This window comes from Physella acuta, unplaced genomic scaffold (genome assembly GCF_028476545.2).
Source record: "Physella acuta isolate Inbredline_101_S28 unplaced genomic scaffold, ASM2847654v3 ptg000443l, whole genome shotgun sequence".
Classification (NCBI taxonomy): Eukaryota; Metazoa; Mollusca; class Gastropoda; family Physidae; genus Physella; species Physella acuta.
The window spans coordinates 434,536-456,144 of NW_026731962.1; the positions used below are offsets into that span (position 1 = coordinate 434,536).

Sequence of the window (21,609 nt, forward strand, 5' to 3'; positions counted from 1 at the left end):
TGTTGGAAAATACTGGTGATGATTGTTGACATGTATTATGTATCATGGTTGGATTGAGAAACAAAGGTTTTGATGGATGTACATTAAAATAGTGTTATGTGGTAAATCAATTGTTAATATAACTTAACTTAAAAAGTCTATGACTTCAGAAAGTTCAACAAGTTATATTCTAATGGCATGCGATCAGCTTTAAAAGACTAAAACAGAAAGTATAAGTTTTGACAGGATATTTTGTTGCTGGCCGTAACAGATTTCATTGTTCATTGTATTCATATATTCCATTGCACAATTTTGATATAAAGCATATTACCACAAGGACACATTACTTTCTGCAGCAGTCTATCTTTTTTTTTTTTGGGCCCTTTTCAGGGCCCTCCACTGTTCCAGAAGTTATTGATCTTCAGACTAATAAAACCAAACTTCTAAATTCTATTCTTTAAATCTTTTCCTGTTGTTGTATGTCTGTGGCGTATCAAATTCTAATCACTTTTATAGGATGAAGCTAAATATTGCATTTGAAAGCTATTCATCTGTATAATACCCATTCTGCTGCTTTCGCCAATGATTGGTAACTTTTAGTAAAGGTTGTTCTACAATGTATGCAGTGGTTTCTGTGAAGAAATATTTATGGAGTACCTGGTATGTATCTTAAATTGCAAATGAAGGAACAACATTGAACTTTCTTTGGTAAAAATAAATATTTTACATGTAAGTCTCATTGCTAATGACAAAATAACTACATTGTAATTAAACCATTTTATTAAAATAGTCATTGTAGATTTATAGGTAATGTTTATATATATATATATATATATATATATATATATATATATATATATATATATATAATATGTCATGTCATGTCATGTTTGCCTGTCGTCCCTACTGGGACATAGGCCGCTGACAAGAGCTTTCCAGACGTCTCTGTCCAGGGCTAGTCTCTCCAACTGTCCCCAGGTGTATCCAATCTTCTTGGTGTCTTCTTCCAGGTCACGTCTCCAGGTCTTTCTTGGTCTGCCTCTCTTCCTCCTGCCTTGTGGATTCCAGGTGAGGGCCTGTCTTGTTATGCTGGATACAGGCTTCCTGAGTGTGTGGCCAATCCATTTCCATTTTCTCTGGAGGATCTCTACTTCCACTGGCAGTTGATTTGTCCGTTGCCATAGAACATCATTTCTGATGGTTTTAGGCCAGCGAATTCGCAGGATCTTTCTGAGACATGCGTTTATAAATGATTGTATTTTCTTCTTATTTATAGCAGTTATTCTCCATGTCTCGGCTCCATAGAGTAAAACAGGTTTTACTAGTGTGTTGAAGATCCGGATTTTTATTCTAAGGGTTAAATCTCCCGAACCCCAAACATTTTTTAGTTGGTTGAAGACTGCTCTTGCCTTACCCGTCCTTATTTTTATGTCTGCTTCTGTCCCACCTTGCTTATCAACAATACTTCCAAGGTAGGTGAATCTATCCACTTCTTCTAGGGCTTCTTCTGCCAGTGTTATAGGGTTGTTGTTTGATGCATTGACTTTGAGAACTTTACTTTTCCCTCTGTGGATGTTCAAACCCAGGCTTGTAGAAAAATTTGCAACCCATATATGTATGTATGTATATATATAATATGTATGTATGTATATATATATAATATGTATGTATGTATATATATATAATATGTATGTATGTATATATATATATAATATGTATGTATGTATATATATATAATATGTATGTATGTATGTATATATATAATATGTATGTATGTATATATATATGTATATGTATGTATGTATATATATATAATATGTATGTATGTATATATATATATGTATGTATGTATATATATATGTGTATGTATGTATATATATATGTATATGTATGTATGTATATATATATGTATGTATGTATATATATATATGTATGTATGTATATATATTTATGTATGTATGTATATATATATGTATATATATATATATATATATATATATGTATATGTATATATATATATATATATATATATATATATATATATATATATATATATATATATATATGTAAAAAATTATTGATTTTCTTCTTAAAGGTTGTGTACCCTTATAGGACTTCCATGGAACAGGAGTAAAAGAGCTTGACCATGAGTAGGTATTAGTGCAAAAAAATTACTTTAAACGAAAGACAGGTCCTTTACTTTTGAGTTGAATGCATTTTACTTTACATCAACTTTTAATAGGTTTCACAAATGCTATCATGAAATACAACTGACATGGAACTGTTTGCATTATCCAAGATATCAACGTAAGTGGTTGCAAATGTTTTTTAGAGCTTAGATCACAGGTACCAACCTTAATTGGGTTGCGACTTCTATCTTTAAAAGCCAAGAGACCTGCATATTCTATAAACTTGCAATTCTAATAAGCTAATTTTAAAAATAAATATATTTTTATTTTTAATCTAATGTGATGCCATGTCATTATTATACATTATATTAGTTAATATTTTTTAAATGAAGGAAAGTTAAATGTACGCTTGCAGAGATGTAAGCTTACTTAATATAGACATTATTAAATGGGGTATGAATAGGTGACAGCATGGTCAGGAAGGAGAGCATTTGCTTGCCAACTCCAAAAGTTCTGTGTTAGAACCCTGAGCAGATGAGGCTTGTTAGTTAGGGACAGCAACCCATCTAGGAGAGAAAACTACATAAACTACTTCTGCCTTGCAGATTGTTCTTCGGTGACCAAAGGCTATGTATGCACATTCAGAAAGAAACAAAGAGCTGAAGTTGGAGCTATATTGCACATAACAGGTTGACATACTTGTGCTGGAGGAAATTCACTTCAATATTCAGGGATGTGACTTGACTGATTTTTTTTGAGGAAATCCTTTTTTTCAATTTGAGCTTTAGTTTTCCCCCTCGCCTCTATCAAAATCCATACCTTTTCAGATAGTTGTTTAGAGCCGCCATACCTTTTCAGATAGTTGTTTAGAGCCGCCAGATATTATCTAATGATTTTTCACTTTGCTTGGGAAACAAGTTCTCTTTTTTTTAAAGCAGAGTTGTGACCAAAGTTTAACTGAACATGCAAACTAACATAGATAGCTCTTCTGAAGAAATCTGGGTAATTATTCATGCATTTCATCTGCATGTTTACAAGTGTTGTGTCCAAGTGTAAATGAAAGTATAGAATCTACTGGGACAATTTAATTTCTATTAAGTTCAAGTTAGCAAAAAGTAATTTAAGTGGTATTTACACTGCATGCCAAGCCAAAGGTTGAGGTCTTTGATTAGCAAGATGATCAGTGTTTCTTCCAGACTTTTTTCTCCGGGGGGGCACTTGAAATCTTCGGGGGGGCGGTAAACTTTCTTCGGGGGGGCGGACACTGTTAAAAGTATATATTTTCTATATAAATGATACAAATTTCATTTCGTTCGGGGGGGCGGTAAAAATTTTTCGGGGGGGCTTTGCCCCCCCGAAGAGATGCCTGGAAGAAACTCTGAAGATGATTCTTCCACTAAAACTTAGTACTGGTAATTTTAAGGCCGATTCTAGTCGGAATAAGACACGCATGCGATACGCATGCGCAATGGAGAGAAACTACGACTTAGCGGCGATGTTTTCGATTGTACTGCGCATGCGTGTGTTTACAACCGCAGAACCCTAATACCAACCCTAATCCTATCCTTAACCCTATCCCTAATCCTATCCCTATCCCTCATTCTAGCCCTAACCCTAGGTCACTGCGCATGCGCAGAACTATCTTTTGCCGAAAAATCTTATTCCGAGTAGACACTTCGTAATTTTAAACCCAAGCAGTCTTTGTCAATAAAGCTACATTCAACCCCATACTTTACTGTATTTCAATTTTTTGTGTGAAGTGGCACATCCTAACAAGAACTGCCATAGACCTTGACTCTTAACTTATTTAAAAAGTGTGAGCTATTTTCAAAAGTGAAAGGTTTGTGGTAGCATTACTAATACAATGTGGATGTGCATCCATCCTCCAATTTAACTTGTCAAATATTTTTGAAAACATTTGATTATATTTGGTTTGGAATACACAACTAACCCTATACCTGTGAAGTAACTTTTAGTAGGTACCAAAATTCATTTTCAAATTACAAGACATTCACTCATATAACTTGCACCAGGCTTAAAAACATAAGAGTCGAAAAACACACCAAAACTTTATTGTATTAATAGTTAATTGCATGTATGTTTGAATGTTGAAAGTTAGCTGTTACTGAGCATGAATGAATGCTTAATGTTTTGGTATAAACATTTGTACAAATGGTTGATTAATAAAATATATACAAAAAAAAAAACAACTCAGGTGGTTTATAGCTACACAATGTCTAATTCTAGGATAAAACCGTACTTAATATAAATTTAAAAAAAAAAGATCATACTGTAATAGCAATAAGATTAAAAAAAAAACCAACAGCATAAAAAACATTTCTACAGTATTTATACATAGGTATGTAGATCAGATCTAGGTAAGTCTGCAAGTAATATAAGTGACACCGACTACTGATATTCTGAAGATTAATTAGGTGCCTTAGACCAACTTTTTAAACACATTTTAAAAAGACAGCTACTCCATGTTTGCATGCAGCACTCAGAGTGTATTTTTAATTGAAAACTGAACAATAAAATATAGCATTCAAACTGCAAGGTACATGATGCATTCAACCCTTCATTGAAATCGATCTGGGATGTTTTTCTAAATAATATATAAGATCATAAAGGTTCTCTACACTATGTTGTAAAATACCAGTCTAAAAATGTTGCTAATGTACTGAGGTAAGGCACAGGAAAATAAAATGGGACTACTTTAATAAATGCATAAACCTATTAAGGCACAAACTATTACTACTTTTCTTTATATATGATTATAATCATGACTTTATGGGTATCTATAAAATATAGATGAATATTTACAGTTTAATATTATGCTCTGTACAAAAACATTACAGAGATGAAAAATGTATTTTAGTCCTTGAAATAATTTGAAAATATATTTTTTTAGCAAAAATAACTTCATTGTAACAAATTTAATAAGAGCAGAGATATAATTAATAATAAAATAAATTGATACAAAGGCATAAATAATTTAAACAGTTAAAATACATACACCAGAAGACTCAGATAAAATAAAAGAGAATTGTACATGCTTACTACCAATGAAATAGACAGTTTATTCCAAGTTTTTTTTTAGAAGCTGCAGTTTAATTAATAGTTAACAAATCTTAACAATCACAACTATTCAATCAAATCACAGTTAAGTCTAAGCTCTTTTACACACGACTCTTACATCCAAATGAAATTAAGATCCTAAGTTGCACATTAGTTTTTGTAAGTGGAAATCAAACCAGCTGAAGGCACAACACTGCTGCGACAATTAGGTCGAGACAATCCAATCTGAAAAAAAAAGTGTAAATATTTAAGATTATATGATGAACAAATGCATTAAAAAAAAAAAGTTTTTAATGTGATAAACTTAAACATGTAAAATTAATATAGGACTACCTTTGTTTCAACTCAAAATGCATTATACAAAACATTACTTTTCCATTATTAAACATTTAATTATTTTTGATAATAAAAATACTTTAGAAGCAAATCATTGTTTCTCATAATCTAATGAAAAAACATCGCATACCTACTATAGTAAATTTATACTAACAGAGCAATGATATAGAAATGAAATTCACCAAGGAGAATGATGTACAGTCTTAGAGAATAAAACTGTCAATTTTACATGTCTTATGAAATGCCATACCAAAACTTTGTACTTCTTAATTGTAAAGGCGAATAAATATAATATTTTAAAAACTATTGACATTCATTTACTTTTAAAAATTCGTTTACAAAAAAAAAAATATTACAGAACAATTAGCAAGCTAGGTAAAGCATGCTAAGTTAGCATGCTCACCTGAAAACTAGTCCCTAAAGGTGCTCAGAAATGTTCTGCACTTGGCGAGGATGCTTTGGAAGCGCTCACAAAATTCTAATAAAAAGATAACATTTAAAAAAATATATTATAAAACATAAAAATCTACTAGGCAAGTTTTCCTATCCTGTCTTTTAACGAAAATTACTTAGCATTTCAAAATAGAATAAAAGGAAAGCAACTACTTCTATTTAAAAAAAATAACAACAAAAGTTAACTTGAAATATTAAATTGAGTTAACAGTAAACACAACACAGCACAACACCTGGGTCTAGGTGGTCTCTTGAGACTGAATTTAAATATACAAGTATTTCTCATTAAGTTAAAAAAAGTAAAAAGCATAGCTGCGGTATTTAGGTGCCAATTTAAATGCAGTTGTGCTAAAATTACTAGCTAGTTAAAAACTACTCACACCAAATATTCCAAGAAACCAAATAAGCCCGGTGCAAAATAATTAATACACTAATGGTTAACGTTAAACATAACCAGCCAAGCAGCTTTATTTGTTTTAGTCTTAGATGAAAAAAATTGCTTAGAAATTAAAAATCTCAGTTATGTTATATTATTTTAAAGAAATAAAGCTGCTTGGGAATGGCAATAAATAAATTCAGAAATAAAAGAAGCGTACAGCAAAGTCGTGGTAGGATCCATGGGAAGCCAAGGTAGAGATGCCATGATCATCGCTGCTTACCGTCGTGTGTGAGAAAACATCTCGAGACTTGCGACGGCTGGTGCTTGCCTTACGTTCAGTGTCTGCTTTTCTCATTAATCGTGCAGACCTCCTTTTTTTGGTAGAACTATTTAGGGGTGTCTAAGAGAATAATGCACATCTCTCTATCAGTTCCACAATTCTTATTTATTATTAGGTGTCTGTATAATTATTAACTTATCTATGGATTTGTAATTAAAATACACCCCCCTTTACTCTTTTCAGTCTTTATTTTAAAAGGTAACCCCCATTCCAGTTACTTTTCTGAAATAAACTGAGTAAGAAAAGTTTACACATATAAGGCACATTAAAAGATGCAGAAACAAGGTTAGTAAAAATTAGAATTAAACAACACTCATTTGGCTTCATTTTGGCTATAAACGTTTTATAAAATAATTGCCAACCTTAGGGGTATAAAGAGGTCGACGACCAAATGGTGAATGTATAACAGTGCTGTGTTGAAACCTACTGCTGTTTGGTAACTTGCTAGTAGTGTTAGGTGTCTTTGGTATTTCATTCAGCTGTTTGTGTGAATAAGAAATTTATTAAGTGTTAGTAGCAATTAAAATCAAACTTTTTCAACTCTGTTAATACCTTTAATGACAAAAACATGTTACTTGAGGTTAGAAATGAACAAAAACAAGAAACAATTTAAAAGAATTTCACCCTGCCATACTGAACTTTAACCTTCACAGATACAGAGGGACTTGCTTCAACCTAGGGTTTCCACAAGACCAGAGCACAAAAGACATGAGTAACAATGTAACTGTACAATTTTACATACAACAAAAATTAAATGCACATATACCATCGTTATCTATGAGGACAAAAAATGTGTTATGTATGAATATTAACAATAACAGTAGCGCAATAAAAACATACTTTTCTAGCTTTAAGAGGTGTGCGCATGGGTGTGTTTGTAGCTGGTGGAGCCCTTCGCTTACTGGGAGTTTGTGTGACAGATTTGCTTCCATACAGAATTTCGTCCTGTGTTTGTTTTGCTCTTGCTTTGAGCTGTGGAACAAGTTTCTTAAAAATTTAATGGCTTATTAAGTATAATGTTTCTATAGTATATAAATAAAGCAGACAGTGCCATTACCAATCAAAATTTGTAAAAATTTAGATGTCTTTTGAAAGACAAGAAAATTTAAAAGTGAGAGTCAAGCTTCATACAGAAATATAAAGCTATAGCCAATAGTTAAAAGAAAACATTTATCAAGAGATGATTGGCAACAACACTGTTACTAAAAATATTTATACTAGCTGTCATGGCCCTGCACTTGCCTCTGTGAAAAACCTATCTGTAAAGAAATGTTAATTATGTGTTTAAGCAGCATATACCCAGGTTTAAGAAATAGATTACTTTCCAAAGCTGCATGTTTGAGAAAATCGTGCATAACTCTAAACCTAACTCAACCCTAAGCACAATGAAAACCAAACAAAAATGCAAAGGTGTACAAACACACAATACAGACTAATATCAATTTTCTAAACCGAAATTTCAACCCTTATATATTAGACTTTACGCTAGACCAGTGCCTATTACTCACATTTAGTCGCTTCACCTAGACCTAAATGAGCAGTGGAACATTCCACCCATGGCCAAGTTAAATTATCAAAAACACTTTGTTTATATTTAGTATCATTGTGTGAAGAAAATGTATGCTCCTAGGCTTAGCTGAATGGAATCTGCAAGTGGAAATATACACGACTGAGCATATGGGAATGGAATCAGAAATCCGTGGCTGCAAAGATCGGAGCAAAAAATAAGATTTTATAACTTAGGTAAATTAACATCAGCAACATACCCTCGATTGCTTTTGTTGTTCCTTCTGGAGATGAAAATTTTCCCATTGAGATTTAACATACTGTGGAAATCTTTCACCATTGACAAGAAATTCTTTGTTGTTTTCAGTTTCCCATTTTGTAATAGCCTCAGCCACATCATCTTCCACCTGAAAATGTAGTACAGAAGACTGGTTAAATAAAAATACATTAGCACTAAGCATGTAACCTATAAACATAATGCAGACTCAGCTATCAAACTACCACATGCTAGTTCTGCCACTAAGTTAAAACTGGACACAAATAAACTAGTATTACAACATCCAGCTACAATATAATTAATAAAAATTGTAATTAAAAGCAACCTTTGGTAAATCTTTCATAAGCTTTTTTCTAGCTTTTTCTTCCTGCAGCAATTTTCCACCTCTGTCATTGAAAAATCTATTTGGATCACTGGCTTTTTCCTACATAAAAGAAAGCAACAATGATTTATAACCCATATTATTTTTTTGTACCAGCCTGCTGGAAAATATATACTTATAGTGTCTGTTGTACACACCAAAAAACAAGACTAAAGGTCATGCATGTTAAATTGCAAGAAGGAAGAAATTATTTATTTTATAGATACTACAAAAATATACAAGTTAGCAAGGAAACAGAGGTATCTCACCTCAAAAGCAACCATATTTTTAAACAACACATCTCTTTGTGCAATCTTTTCAAGAATGTCTCTGTGTGTATTGTAATAACCCCTCAGCTTTTCAAGCTCTTGTTCGTGAGCTTGTAGTATCTCTTCTGAACATTCCTCTGAAATATTAAAAAAGTCAAATTTAGATTTAACACATTTTTTTCTTTTACTGACAACAAAAATACATATTAAAATATGTTCAAAGCAACTCACTTTCTTTAAAAGCTGTGAATTTATCTTGTTGCTCCTTGCTGAAATAACACTTTTCCCACCATGTAACCAATTCATTTCTTATTCCATCGACAAATCTTTGCATATTTTGAAATTTTAGGAGTTCACAAGCTTCAATTTGATCTTTGAGAGAGGAAATAGTTCTCTTTCCATGCCCTTCATTGTTCAGTTCAAATGCTTCTCGATCTATGTCTGGTGTTTCTAAGCGGTTCCACAGTGCTTTAAGACGATCCCACAGGTCGGACGTTTCACGTTTCATTTCACTGTCTTTCTTAACAAGCTATTAGAAATAGGAATCTATGACAGTTAAAACTATTACAAAAGAAATAAAATTGCAACAAAATAAACGAAAGCACCCGAGATTCTGTTGTTAATAGAAAATGTTTTTACCTCATCATGCAATTGCTTCAAACTTTCCATATTTTTAATAGATAACAAAAAGCTATCATCATCTTCACAAATTAAATCACGACCAAATGAGGTGTCTGGATCACTTTCCATCACATGATACAATTCCACAACTTTTGCTTTTAGTGAAACAAATTCTGTGTATCTCTTTTCCTTTAAAAAAGAAGAAAGGGTGCATTTGATTAACAGTCAACCTGAAGAAATTCTTGATTTTGCAACTAAGAAACAAAATTTTAAGAACTATTTTCTCAGCATTTGACTTAACTAAAAGATGCCATTGACCCGAAAGTATTTAAAAATAAATTCTAATCCTAAAATACAAAATTTTAAAATCTACCTTCTCAGCATTTAAATTGTTTACATGTTTCTCCATCTCTCTAAGCTGCTCTAGACTAGGTACAGTCCCCGAAGGAATGTAATAGGGCGTAGTACACATCACATCACACAAGTACTGATCTCTTGAATGGAGTTCCTTGTATTTTGACAACCTGTCATTTTTTTCTTTTGTCATTGTCTCCACTTTTCCTCTTAAAATTTTTTCTTTCTGCACCATAGTCATGTTGCCAGGCAACTACAGAAATAATTTATACATTAACATTTACAACTAATGTACATTTTATACATAAGTACAAAGTATAAGTAAATTAACTGTTTCTTTAACTTCAAAGTTTTAACAAATAGTAAAACAGAACACTTACTTTTACTTGTGGAAGAGAAAGCTCTTCACATAGCTGGCTTAACTTCTCTACAAAGTCTTCAATAGTTTTTTCCAATTTATTCATTAGAAGCTCCTCTTCTTTAACCATATCTTGTGTTAAGTTTTTAACATGGGCCACAGCTGTTTCACCACGAGCTTTTTTCTGTGACTCATCAATACCCATCTTATCCCATATGTGGTATAATGACTGTACAGTGGCATCAGTGACTTTGTTGAAAGCATACCGCATTTGTTCTTTTGAAGGACTAAGGAGCCTAAAAGTAAAAATTATCATAAGTGACTCATAGTCAGTAGGCTTAATATAAAATATTAAATTTTTAGAATATAGGTCAAAACTACAAGAATTCTAGCACAAAAATCATTTTAAAAATCAAGTCTAAAGATAAATATTTAGTGAATTAAATAATAAAAAAGTCAGGGGCCTAACCCTTGCTAATGAAGGAAAAAAAGGTGATTTCATTTATTATTTTGTATAAAACTTTAGGTAGATTCTAGCCGGAAAAAGATATGCATGCGCAATGGAGAGAAACTACGACTTTCCTTCGCAGCGATGTTTTTGATGGTACTGCGCATGCAGGTGTTTACAAACAAAGCGGAGAACTCTAACCCTATCCGCGGCCTATCCCTACCTCAGCTATTAAGTTCACTGCGCATGCGCAGAACTATCTTTTGCCGACCAAATGGAGACGCTGGGGGAAAAATCTTTTCTGAGTAGGCTAGTCACTTCAAAAACTTAAGGCAGGCTTAGGCCGGCTTAGGGCTTAGAGTTAAGACTCCAGACTCCAGTATTTTTTTAAAATAGATCTCTAGTATTCTCTAGATCTAGCATGATTCTTAGTCTAGATCTAGTATCTAGCTCTTCAAATTACAAATACAAAAACTAAGAAGTTAAGAACTTAAAAGAAGACTTTTAAAAAACTTTTATTACTTTTAATACATTTTTAAAAATCATTTGCCAGACTGCTGAAACTTGAGTGTAGAGTTCACTAGAGTAGAGCTACTACTAGACATAGATTTAACTAGATTTCTAGATCTACTACTGACCTAGATATCTAGAGAGATTCTAGTCTAGAATCTATATTGAAACTATTATATTCTACTCTAGATCTGAAGTCTACGCTACGCCGCTCGCTAAGCTACAGTAATATTTCCAGACTAGGTCACTAGAGTAGAGGAGAGGTCTACTAACTTAAACTAGACTAGACCTAGAGATTCTCTAGTTTAGATCTGTTATGCTACAGTAAAAACAGCAATAGTTTCCATTTCTAGTCGCTAAACAAGTCTTTGAATATCTACTTACCCTTGACCATCCATTTTCAAGCTTTAAAACAATTAAAACAATAGAACAGGCAATAAGAATCACAAAACTCTCATGTTGACAAAAATCGTATTTTGAACAAGGCGCATGAGAAGGTATTTTTGATTGGATAATAATAATTTTCCCGTCATTCACCGGAAACGAACAATGCGCTTTAAAAGTTCTCAAACTAGGCCTATGCTAAGACCTAAGACTGGGCCTTAGTCCATCTTCTATTTTAAATTCCGAAAGACCTACTGATATGTTAACCTATTATTGAGCATGGTCAACTAGATTGAACTCAAAGGGGATAGTGGATGGTTACCATTTTGTCAGTGTTGTAAGCAGAGGCGTAGCGAGGGCGAGGCGGGGGTGCGGGTGACACCATTTAGGGGGTGACACCATGTCAAAAATTTGCAAAATGTACAGAAGAAAAATGCTTTTTTGCCAGTTCCATTAAAGTTTAATTTAAGTTAAATAGTTTTTTAAGTACAAATTGACAACTATTACCAAGGGGGTGGGGGGGGGGGGGGACACATTGACGTAAACGTGCTAACTATAGAGAAAACAATGCTACATTCAGGTGTATTATTAACAGACTTTAGATAAACATCGTTACTATTAAGTCTTCAGTGATTAAAGGTTATACACATACATGTACGCGTATATAGCATACATTTAAATTATAGGCCTATGTTGGTCGACACATACACATTCTAACACACACAAACACACACACACACACACACACATATATATATATATATATATATATATATATATATATATATATATATATATATATATATACACTTTGTTTCTTTGGGGGGGGGGGGTGACACCACGAAGTGCCGCACCGGGTTACATCCGACCTTGCGATGCCACTGGTTGTATGGGGTCAATGTAAATATAGGAGTAATGTTATAATAATTTAAAGCTCCTTTTGATTTTCTTCATTCTTATTTTCTGGTTTAGTGTGACGATAGGTAGAGAAAAGCAGAGGCGTAGCGACCCCTCCCGGCGCCCGGGGACAAACTTTCAATTAGGCGCCACCCCCCCCCCCCCATCCATATATTTTTTAATGTTTATAATTCAAAACTCCAGTATGTACCGCCCCCAATCGGTACATTGAGAAATGTACAAATTTGTTTAAAACGAGTGTTATCGTTTATGATGAACTCCTAAGGGGTCATCCATGTATGACGTACACACACATTTAGTAGACCTCTCAAAACATGCTGCAAAATTACTAATTCATTTACATCATTACTAGGCATAAATAATAATTTAGAGTTAAACTTTTCCAAGATATCCGTAAGTTTACCGTGTGAATGTGCTAAGACTAAACTAAAATTTCACTTTATTGAAAGAGTGATCGCGCATAGATTTTAAGGGTTTTTTACCTACTATTTTCCAGAAAGAGTCAGAGATTACAGGTAGTCATAATTTAAAAAAAAATTGAAGATGTCATTTGTGGCTGTCTAGCTATCAACGATTATATGGGTTCGTGTAAAATCGGGTAATCAACGTGACGTCATTATATTACTTTTACTCAACTTTACGCTACTCATGTTTCTATAACAAAGCACCTCTCCCCCTTTTTTGTGGTCGCGCCGGTAGATGCATGTAGTGTAGTTTGACCGTTGAATCAAGCAGTACCCCAGGGCATTTATTTCATCCAAGCATGAGGACCATTGCCTACAAAGTCACGGGTTACTTTACAAATTGCAATATACAATTCATAACAAAACGACAAATCAGAAATGTTAAACAAAGTCAGTTAAAAAAAAAATCAAAAACAATTATAGGCCATTTACGCCACTGATCCTGGCGGCCTATTCGAATTTTTTTCCTGGCGACTCACGGGGACTTTCCCTGGTGTACAGTCCACCCCTGCCCCTACCACCTTGTCATATGTGGAAGACCCCAAAATTAATTAATTAAAATTAATCATCTTAATAAATATTTTCTAAGTAATAACACCAGTGGTGTAGCGAGGTCGGGTGTCACCCGGTGCGGCACTTAATGGTGTCACCCCCCAGAGGCGTAGCGACCGTTCCCGGGGACAAACTTTCAAGTTTTCGATTTGCACCCCCCCCCCCCAAACTTTCGATTTGCACCCCCCCCCCCCTCAAGTTTTTCTCTATATATTTTGCTATTTTTTGCCTTGGTGTCACCCCCCTAAATGGTGTCACCCGGTGCGGTCCGCACCCCCGCCCCCCCCCCTCGCTACGCCCCTGAATAACACTTATCCAAGAAGGTCGCCAATATGTCTAAAGGTAATTAAAAAAAAGTTATTTTAATAGAACAATGAAATTATTTTTGAATGCACTTCGTGTCTCATTTTAAACATTAACATTTGTAACCAAATCTTTTACAATGTTTCCATTTAGCCTCATTTAACTAATGTTTAGATGTGGGCTAAGTGATATCTAAATTGAGAGAGGTTAAAATGGAGGCAGTACTTTTGCAGCAGTACCTCAGTCTAGGCAAGTAGTTACGGGGCAGGGGGGGGGGTTGTGAAATCAATATAAATCGTCGATACTGTGCTAGTTATCGATACACTAACGCCGACAGTATTTAACGTTGTCGTTGATCAATCTGTACAAGGGACCCAAAGGTAAATCGATCGATCGAACCGCCATGTATATTCCTGCTTGGACAGGCTGAGTAGGAATTAAAACTCCAGGGTAAAAGGTTACGTTCTGCCTAAATAGATTTTAAAAATCAAAACAATAACTGGACGTTGCTTTGTCTGGAACTAAAATTTTATTGTGTTGTCAAACTTCGAGGTAAGATTTTAATTCCTTAACGACTATATTTAATTAAGATTAATCAACGTTATTAGTTGTGAACTAAAACTGTAGTTAAGCAGCCATTCGATTTTTATTTCTTTCGTTAGCTGTTAAAGTGGGATTTAATTCCAAAGTTGTTGTATCGCCGAGTTAGTGACTTGTGTTAGAGTGTAGATTTATTCAGTTGTTTAGTGTTGTCATAGCAAAAGCCTTGTTGATATTGGCAAGAACAAAGAGGAGTAAAAACATTCAGAAGAGAACGTTGTTTCTTGGTGTGTTAAAGTTTGATTATTCTTTTGTGGAAAAAAATATCGATTTTTCTTTGCGTGTGTTATGAACACACCAAAATAAACAGCGTAGGTCTGATTAGAAGAATTAAAGAATTAAATGGTAGTTTAACAAAAAAAAATATGTATGTATCCTTTTTTTTTTTAAATAAAAAACAATATTTTTTCCCTTGTAATGCCAACTTATTCAAAGCATGTAGGTCCAAATAGGTTTCGTATTTTTCACACTCTGCCTGGAATTAAATTCTTTTATTACGTTTGATACATATACTTACTTATATTCAAAAGGGTGTATTCGTAATGTTTATAGTTATTATATGGAGCCTTTGAAGAGATTGGGTTCGAGTCTCTGAGTCCACCCAGCTGTGATGGGTACCTGACTAATGTTTAGGAAATAAAAGCGACCGGTTATAGTGCTGACCGCACTATCCCTTCATATGCCGAGGTAGACAGAAACTGATGAAAGGGCAACAACTGGTTGAAGAGGCTAGAACAGGGGTCTCCAAACTACGGCCCGCGGGCCGGATGCGGCCCTCGAGGCCCTCTCGTCCGGCCCGCGGAGATCTTTTTGTTTACGGAAAAAAACGTTTGTTGGTGATGGCTGAGGAACTTTGCCCAGAAAAATCAAAGACATGCCTGGAAGAAACTGACCCCCGAACTGAAATTTGATAATTAATGCGGCCCTCGGACTGAAAAGTTTGGAGACCCCTGGGCTAGAACATAGCTAAACATTTCGGCTCACATTGAGGACTTCGGGTTGTGCTTCAATGAAAAATGTCGCTCAGAACAACCCCCAGCTTTTAAAAGTTTGAAATAAGAATGAAAAGTAATACATGCACCATATTTTATATACAGTTTTATATTGTAAGCACTAAACTGCTGTTAAAATCGAGTGCCGTTTCTCAACAGATACCATGGAGTTCTCAAAATTTCGCCAAAGCGGGGACCTCAGTGACATCATCGTCCTGGTGGACAGCCAGGAGCACAAGCTCCACAGGTTCCCGCTCTTCGCCAGGTCCGACTACTTCTGCGAGCTAGCGCGCTCAAAGACGGGATCAAACGACCCGCCCAAGATTGACCTGAAAGATTTTCCGGGCGGCAACGCCATCTTTAAACTGGTGGCAGATTTCTGCTACAACATGCCGGTCAAGGTCACGACCACCAACGCGGTTGAAGTGCGCTGCGCGGCGGAGTACCTGAAGATGCTCGGCGGCGGGAATTTGTCAGAGGTCGCGGATAAATATTTGAAAGATGCACTCACGTCGGCTCGGCTAAATCGGTCAACGATGACGGTGCTGACGTTATTAGCCCACTGCAACAACGCCGGGGAATTAGCCAAGACGACGGGTTTAGTTGACAACTGCGTCGACGCTTTCGCGGAATGTTGGGCCAAAGCCACGTCACACGTTTCAATCGGCAAGGGCGCCGCGTTTACCAAAGTATCCAGCAGTAATGAGGTCAAATCAGCTTTCAAACGAGTTCAGGACAGTGGTCTTCTACACAACTCGGACAAACTAGACGAGGTTAGCGTTAAGCACTTGATTGCATTGAGGTACGATTGGTTCGCCGCCATCTTGTCTAAAGCACGCGCCCAAGGTGTAAGTTGGAGCGAGCTAGGTACAATAACAGTACACTTTATATCGGCTATTTTGTTGATGGATGCGCAGAAAGAGACGGAAGAGGCAAATCAAAACTCCACAAAAGGAGAAAAAGAAGATAAAGACGCAGAGACAAGTAAAGCGGGGACGGACGGGAAAAAGACAACGAAGAAAATCTCGAAGAAAAAGGAAATGGACGAGGAAGAAAAGTTATGGCAGGGCTTAAGCGAATACAACAAAAAATGCAAGGTCGGCGAAATACTTGACGCTGTTGTCTTAGTTCTTCCCGAGCAGGCCTTTACAGTACCTTTAGTAACTATCGATTGGCTGACCAAGGTAAATAACTCTTGATTACACTAGATCAGTGGCGTAGCGAGGGGGGTGGAGGGGGGTGCGGACCTCACCTGGTGACACCATTTAGTGGGGGGGGGGGGGGGTTAACACCAAGGCAAAAATTAGCAAAATTTATAGAGAAAAATGATAATTCCACTTAATGAAGTGATGAATTCGAGTGTTAAAAAGTCTTTTTAAAGGAAATTTGACAAATCCCGACAAGGGTGGAGGGGGGGGGGGGGGTTGCAAATCGAAAGTTTGAGGGGGGGGGTGCGCAAATCGAAAGTTTGAGGGGGGTGCAAATGGAAATTGAAAGTTTGTCCCCGGGCGCCGGGAAGGGTCGCTACGCCTCTGGGGGGGGGGCACACCATTAAGTGCCGCACCGGGTGACACCCGACCTCGCTATGCCATTGCACTAGATCTAAGTGTAGCTGTTTACTCATAGTCCATCTAAACCAGATCATGGCGTTTATAAACATGTAGCACATATCTTTTAATATTATATATGAAGTCGGAAAATATTTAAATTTAGAATGTTTCTGCATATTACTGTTTGAACCCCCCCCCCCCTCCCCCAATCCCTTAACAGTAAAATTTAAAAAAAAACAACCTAGTTCCAGCTATTCTCCACCCACTGGCATGAATGGCGTATCGTATATCTAACAGCATAGTAGTGTATGTCACCCAGTGAATAGGAAAAAAATCTACAGGTTATTTTTTAACCTGTCAGCCATTTGGTCAGGCCGCATTAAAACAACTTGAAGAGAGCCGTGGTTGTAGGTCTTACATTACACACCTCAAGAGATAGGCTCAATGACGGTGTGGTCTTTCCCTTTTTACCCGACCAGTCTTGTACAGTAATAGCTGTTTAGTTTTATGCTGACGTCAGGTTTTTTAAAATTGTTTTTTTTTGTTTGTTAATCCCATGGCATTAGTGGATCTAGACTTTCATTTGCCTTTGTTTATGTGAAAGGGTGGCGGGGGAGGGGGAAAGAGCGGGCTAGGTAGATTTATATAAATAAGTAGGACTAGGGGAGGGGTTAAACTCCATGCCCCTAGATCTGCCCACAGCTTTACACACAGACACATATATACACACATACATACATACACAAACACGTACGCACACACACGCACGTACGCACACACACATGTTTATCCGTATGTTTTTTCACACGTGGTCTGATAATTATGCAGTATGAAAGATGAAATATTAGTAACGCTCCTAATTAAAAACATTAAATATAAAATAAAAACATTTCTAATTAAAATTGTTTCCCTTTACTCATAGTAAAAAATTTAGGTAGGGAAATTAATTTAAAAAAAAGTCCGACGTAGCTGTGAATGATATTGATAACTATAGCTTGTTTGTATGCACCTTGTATCATATCTGCTACCCCAGGTCTTACGGGTGGCTACGGTGCATAAATGCGCGTGCAAGGATGTACTCGTGCGAGTAGCGGCCGACCTGATGAGCAGACTGGAGGCGGAGGACTTGAGCACCGTGTCCCCGTCGGTCCTACACGATGTCCTAGTCAGCACCAGCACCGAGCCGGGTGCTAAAAGTCCCCAGGCTGAACGGGCGAGCCGACTCGTTGATACCTACATGGAGCAGATGGCGACAAAGGTATTTAGTTCTTTCTTAAAAACTAGTTCAGTGAATGTGTAGCTACACGCACAAAATAACACGGAAATACTGGTATACGGCACACACACCCGTTGATACCTACATGGAGCTGATGGCGACAAAGGTATCTAGTTCTCTCTTGACCAGTTCAGTGAATGTGTAGCTACACGCACAAAACAACACAGTACTATTTCTAGTATACAGTACTAGTATACGGCACCCGTTGATATCTACCTAGAGAAGATGGCGATACAGGTATATAGTTCTATTTGAACCACTTCAATAATAATAATAATAATTCGCACCCATTAAATTACATAAGAGATTGGTATTGGGTTTGTCATGATTGAGCGGCGTGGCACTCAATTGCTAACCCGATAATCTCAAGTTGGATTTTCGAGTTTGAATGTGCATTGTATATCTGAGTCCACCCAGCTCAGTTCTGTACCCTATTAAAGTTGGGGAAAGTAAAGACGGCTGGAAAGTGCTGATACGGTGGAATTAAAATGTGTTTAAAAAGTAACAAAAATGTTTTCGTGACATCCTCAATAACCCACGTTTCTAAGAAATATACAAATTATGCATTAAAATTATCAAGAGTTTATTTTCAAATATGTATCACTTCTCAATTATGTTAAATATTTTATCTAGGGTATTTTGACTGCAGAAACGTTTCGTCTTTTGGCCTCTGCAACCAACAAATCAACCAGGACTTCCCATGATTCCTTGTATGAGGTTTTGGAGTTCGTTTTGAAATCAGGTTTGGCTATTTTAACCGATGACATCAATATTTACATTTTAAATAATGCATAAACATTTTTAGAATGTGTAAATGGTTTAAAAATTTTTTTTTAACAGAAAAAGATAAATTAACCAAAGAGCAGAAGGACGAGCTAACGGCTCTTGTGAACTTTGAACTGTTAAATGAGACCAGCCTTCAGAAAGCGTTGGACAATGAAGTTACCCCAGCAGCTGTCGTGGCGAGAAGCGCCATTAAGCTCTGTTCACGTCTGCGCTCTGAGCTTGCTTCCGTCAAGTACAACACGCAGGGAGATGAGTTCCAGAAATATAATGGAGATTTAGCCGGAAGTGGGCGAACAGGCATCGAGATTCATCCACCTGTGATGGTCCAGCCCAAACACTTCACCAGTTTCTCTTCGCGGAACTTGGATTCAGGTACTTCTTCCGCTCACAGTGCAGCATATAAACCTTTATATACCATCTACAACTTCCTTCCAGGTTTTTATGTTCTTAGTTAGCTATTTTTACCCATTTCTTTCCAACTCTTCTCGCCTGCTCGTATAGTTCATCTGTTTTAATGGTCTCGACATACAAGGGGTACTGTAGTCTGCACTATGTGCAGCCGCCTTTGCTTTCCAAACGTGAGTCTGGATTTGAACTCGAGACTCTCGGGTTAGATGTCTAGCGTTCTCCCCAACTTGTCCTATGTTCAGTTTATTTTCTTTGCTTGCTTCTCGGTCCTCCCATGTCAATATTTTGGGTGTTTTATAACAGAAGTTTACCGAATGTAGTATTTTCCCTATGTAGTGTAGTATATGACAGGTAGAGGCAGCTAAACCGTTTGCTACAGAAAATTTGCTTTACTTATTGTTAGTTTGTGTGAATACAAATCGGTGGTCTTTCCCTTTTCACGTAAATAGGGCTTTATCGAAAGTGGGAAATGAATAACCAATAAAAATGTCTTGAGCGAAATGTTTGATATTTGAGTCTTGACTCAAGTCGGGGAAAGTAAAATCTGGGCATAGTGGTGACAATACCTAGATCTGAAATTCCTACTATTAACCACGCTGGTCATAGTGCTGGCCATGCACTGCCTTTACGTTTGGTACAAAGAAACATGACCTCTCTCCATCTGTTCTCTGGACCTTAATGTCATTTTTAATCCACCTTACATGACTAAGAGAACAATAAAGAGCTCCACGAGTTGTGTGTGTGTATTGCAGGTTTTACCGAGACCTCTGACAGTCACCGAGGGCGATCACCACTGGAACCGTTGCGTCTGGAGGACGAAACCTCCTCAGACGATCACGCCAGCGACCCAGTGAAGGCAGCCCAGAGCATCCTGATGGCGGCACGGCAACGGCTGGCACTTCCGGTCTACACGGGTCACAGACTGTCTCGTCTGTCTCCTCCCTCCTCCGGGGGTCACGTGTACCGCCACGCCCTCCACAGAGGGCTGGTGGAGGAGGATACGGGCCTGGAGGAAGATTTAGACTACAAGTACGACAGGCCGTTCCGCAGCCTTGACCCCAGGGTTCGTTATCACCGAATCTGGCTACAGGCCCTTAACGGACAGAGGAGTGGGACTTACTTCCCCTACACTAGCTATCATAGATTTTAAAGACAAGGACGCACTTTTACGTATTAGAGATCAATACTTCTGAAATCATTGGAAGTCTTAGCTATCATAGATTTTAAAGACAAGGACGCACTTTTACTTATTAGAGATCAATGCTTCTTAAATCATTGGAAGTCTTTACTGTCATAGATTTTAAAGACAAGGACGCACTTTTACGTATTAGAGAACAACGCTTCTTAAATCATTGCAAGTCTTAGCTGTCATAGATTTTAAAGACAAGGACGCACTTTTTCGTATTAGAGAACAACGCTTCTTAAATCATTGAAAGTCAGATTTTAGCTGTCATAGATTTCAAAGACATTGACGCGCCTTTTAAATGTAGATCATCATGCTTCAAAAAGTATAGAGAATAAGATATTAGTTATCATACATTTAAAAGACATTGACGAGCTTTTTCATCATGCTTTAAAAGCATAGCGAATAAGAGTTTTTATCATAGTTTAAAGACATTGGAGTGCTTTTTCATTATAGATAATCATGCTTTAAAAAGCTTAGCGAATAAGAGCTTAGATATCATGGAGTTTAAATACATTGGCGTGGTTTTTCATCATAGTGCTAAATTTCATAAGCATAGCGAATAAAATTCTTAGTCTAAACTGTTAGAGCCTTGATTGATCCTAGCTTAATCCTAACACTGTAGCGTTAATCACTATAATCCTCTACCAAACTTTAGCTAATTAAGTAACAAGCTGGTTTGCTTTAAGTCTTACAGATTTTTTACCAATTGTAGTTTTGATATATACTTGACAAATACCTGACATTTGTTCTCTGACAAGTCCTTTTAGGATGTGTAGTTGATTCTTACGAAGC

At 36.3% G+C, this 21,609-nt stretch overlaps 2 protein-coding genes and 1 long non-coding RNA gene across 8 annotated transcripts; 2 read left to right on the forward strand and 1 right to left on the reverse strand.

The window, feature by feature from the left end:
• The first annotated feature begins 2,060 nt into the window (after positions 1 to 2,060).
• Positions 2,061 to 3,283, forward strand: LOC131943159 (uncharacterized). Its single transcript, XR_009386855.1, has 3 exons — positions 2,061 to 2,129; positions 2,222 to 2,286; positions 2,714 to 3,283. It is a non-coding gene; the product is annotated as an uncharacterized LOC131943159 (long non-coding RNA).
• Positions 3,284 to 4,172: 889 nt separating this feature from the next.
• LOC131943154 (protein regulator of cytokinesis 1) lies at positions 4,173 to 11,897 on the reverse strand. 6 transcript variants are annotated; one of them, XM_059303168.1, is made up of 13 exons: positions 11,783 to 11,897; positions 10,463 to 10,736; positions 10,102 to 10,335; positions 9,747 to 9,917; positions 9,339 to 9,636; positions 9,108 to 9,244; positions 8,803 to 8,901; positions 8,461 to 8,607; positions 7,535 to 7,681; positions 7,057 to 7,173; positions 6,635 to 6,754; positions 5,926 to 6,000; positions 4,173 to 5,411 (listed from the first exon to the last, which is right to left on the reverse strand). In XM_059303168.1, the coding sequence occupies exons 1-12, from the start codon at positions 11,794 to 11,796 to the stop codon at positions 5,950 to 5,952; spliced, it is 1,809 nt and encodes a 602-aa protein (XP_059159151.1). In that variant the 5' UTR covers positions 11,797 to 11,897; the 3' UTR covers positions 4,173 to 5,411; positions 5,926 to 5,949. The 6 variants fall into 6 exon arrangements, with proteins under 6 accessions (XP_059159151.1, XP_059159148.1, XP_059159147.1 ...); XM_059303165.1 differs by having other exon boundaries at positions 6,572 to 6,754; XM_059303164.1 differs by lacking the exon at positions 5,926 to 6,000 and having other exon boundaries at positions 6,572 to 6,754; positions 7,535 to 7,666.
• Positions 11,898 to 14,376: 2,479 nt separating this feature from the next.
• On the forward strand, positions 14,377 to 20,801 carry LOC131943160 (uncharacterized). Its single transcript, XM_059303171.1, has 6 exons — positions 14,377 to 14,571; positions 15,771 to 16,795; positions 18,195 to 18,419; positions 19,071 to 19,179; positions 19,278 to 19,595; positions 20,384 to 20,801. The coding sequence occupies exons 2-6, from the start codon at positions 15,776 to 15,778 to the stop codon at positions 20,779 to 20,781; spliced, it is 2,070 nt and encodes a 689-aa protein (XP_059159154.1). The 5' UTR covers positions 14,377 to 14,571; positions 15,771 to 15,775; the 3' UTR covers positions 20,782 to 20,801.
• The last annotated feature ends 808 nt before the right edge of the window (positions 20,802 to 21,609 follow it).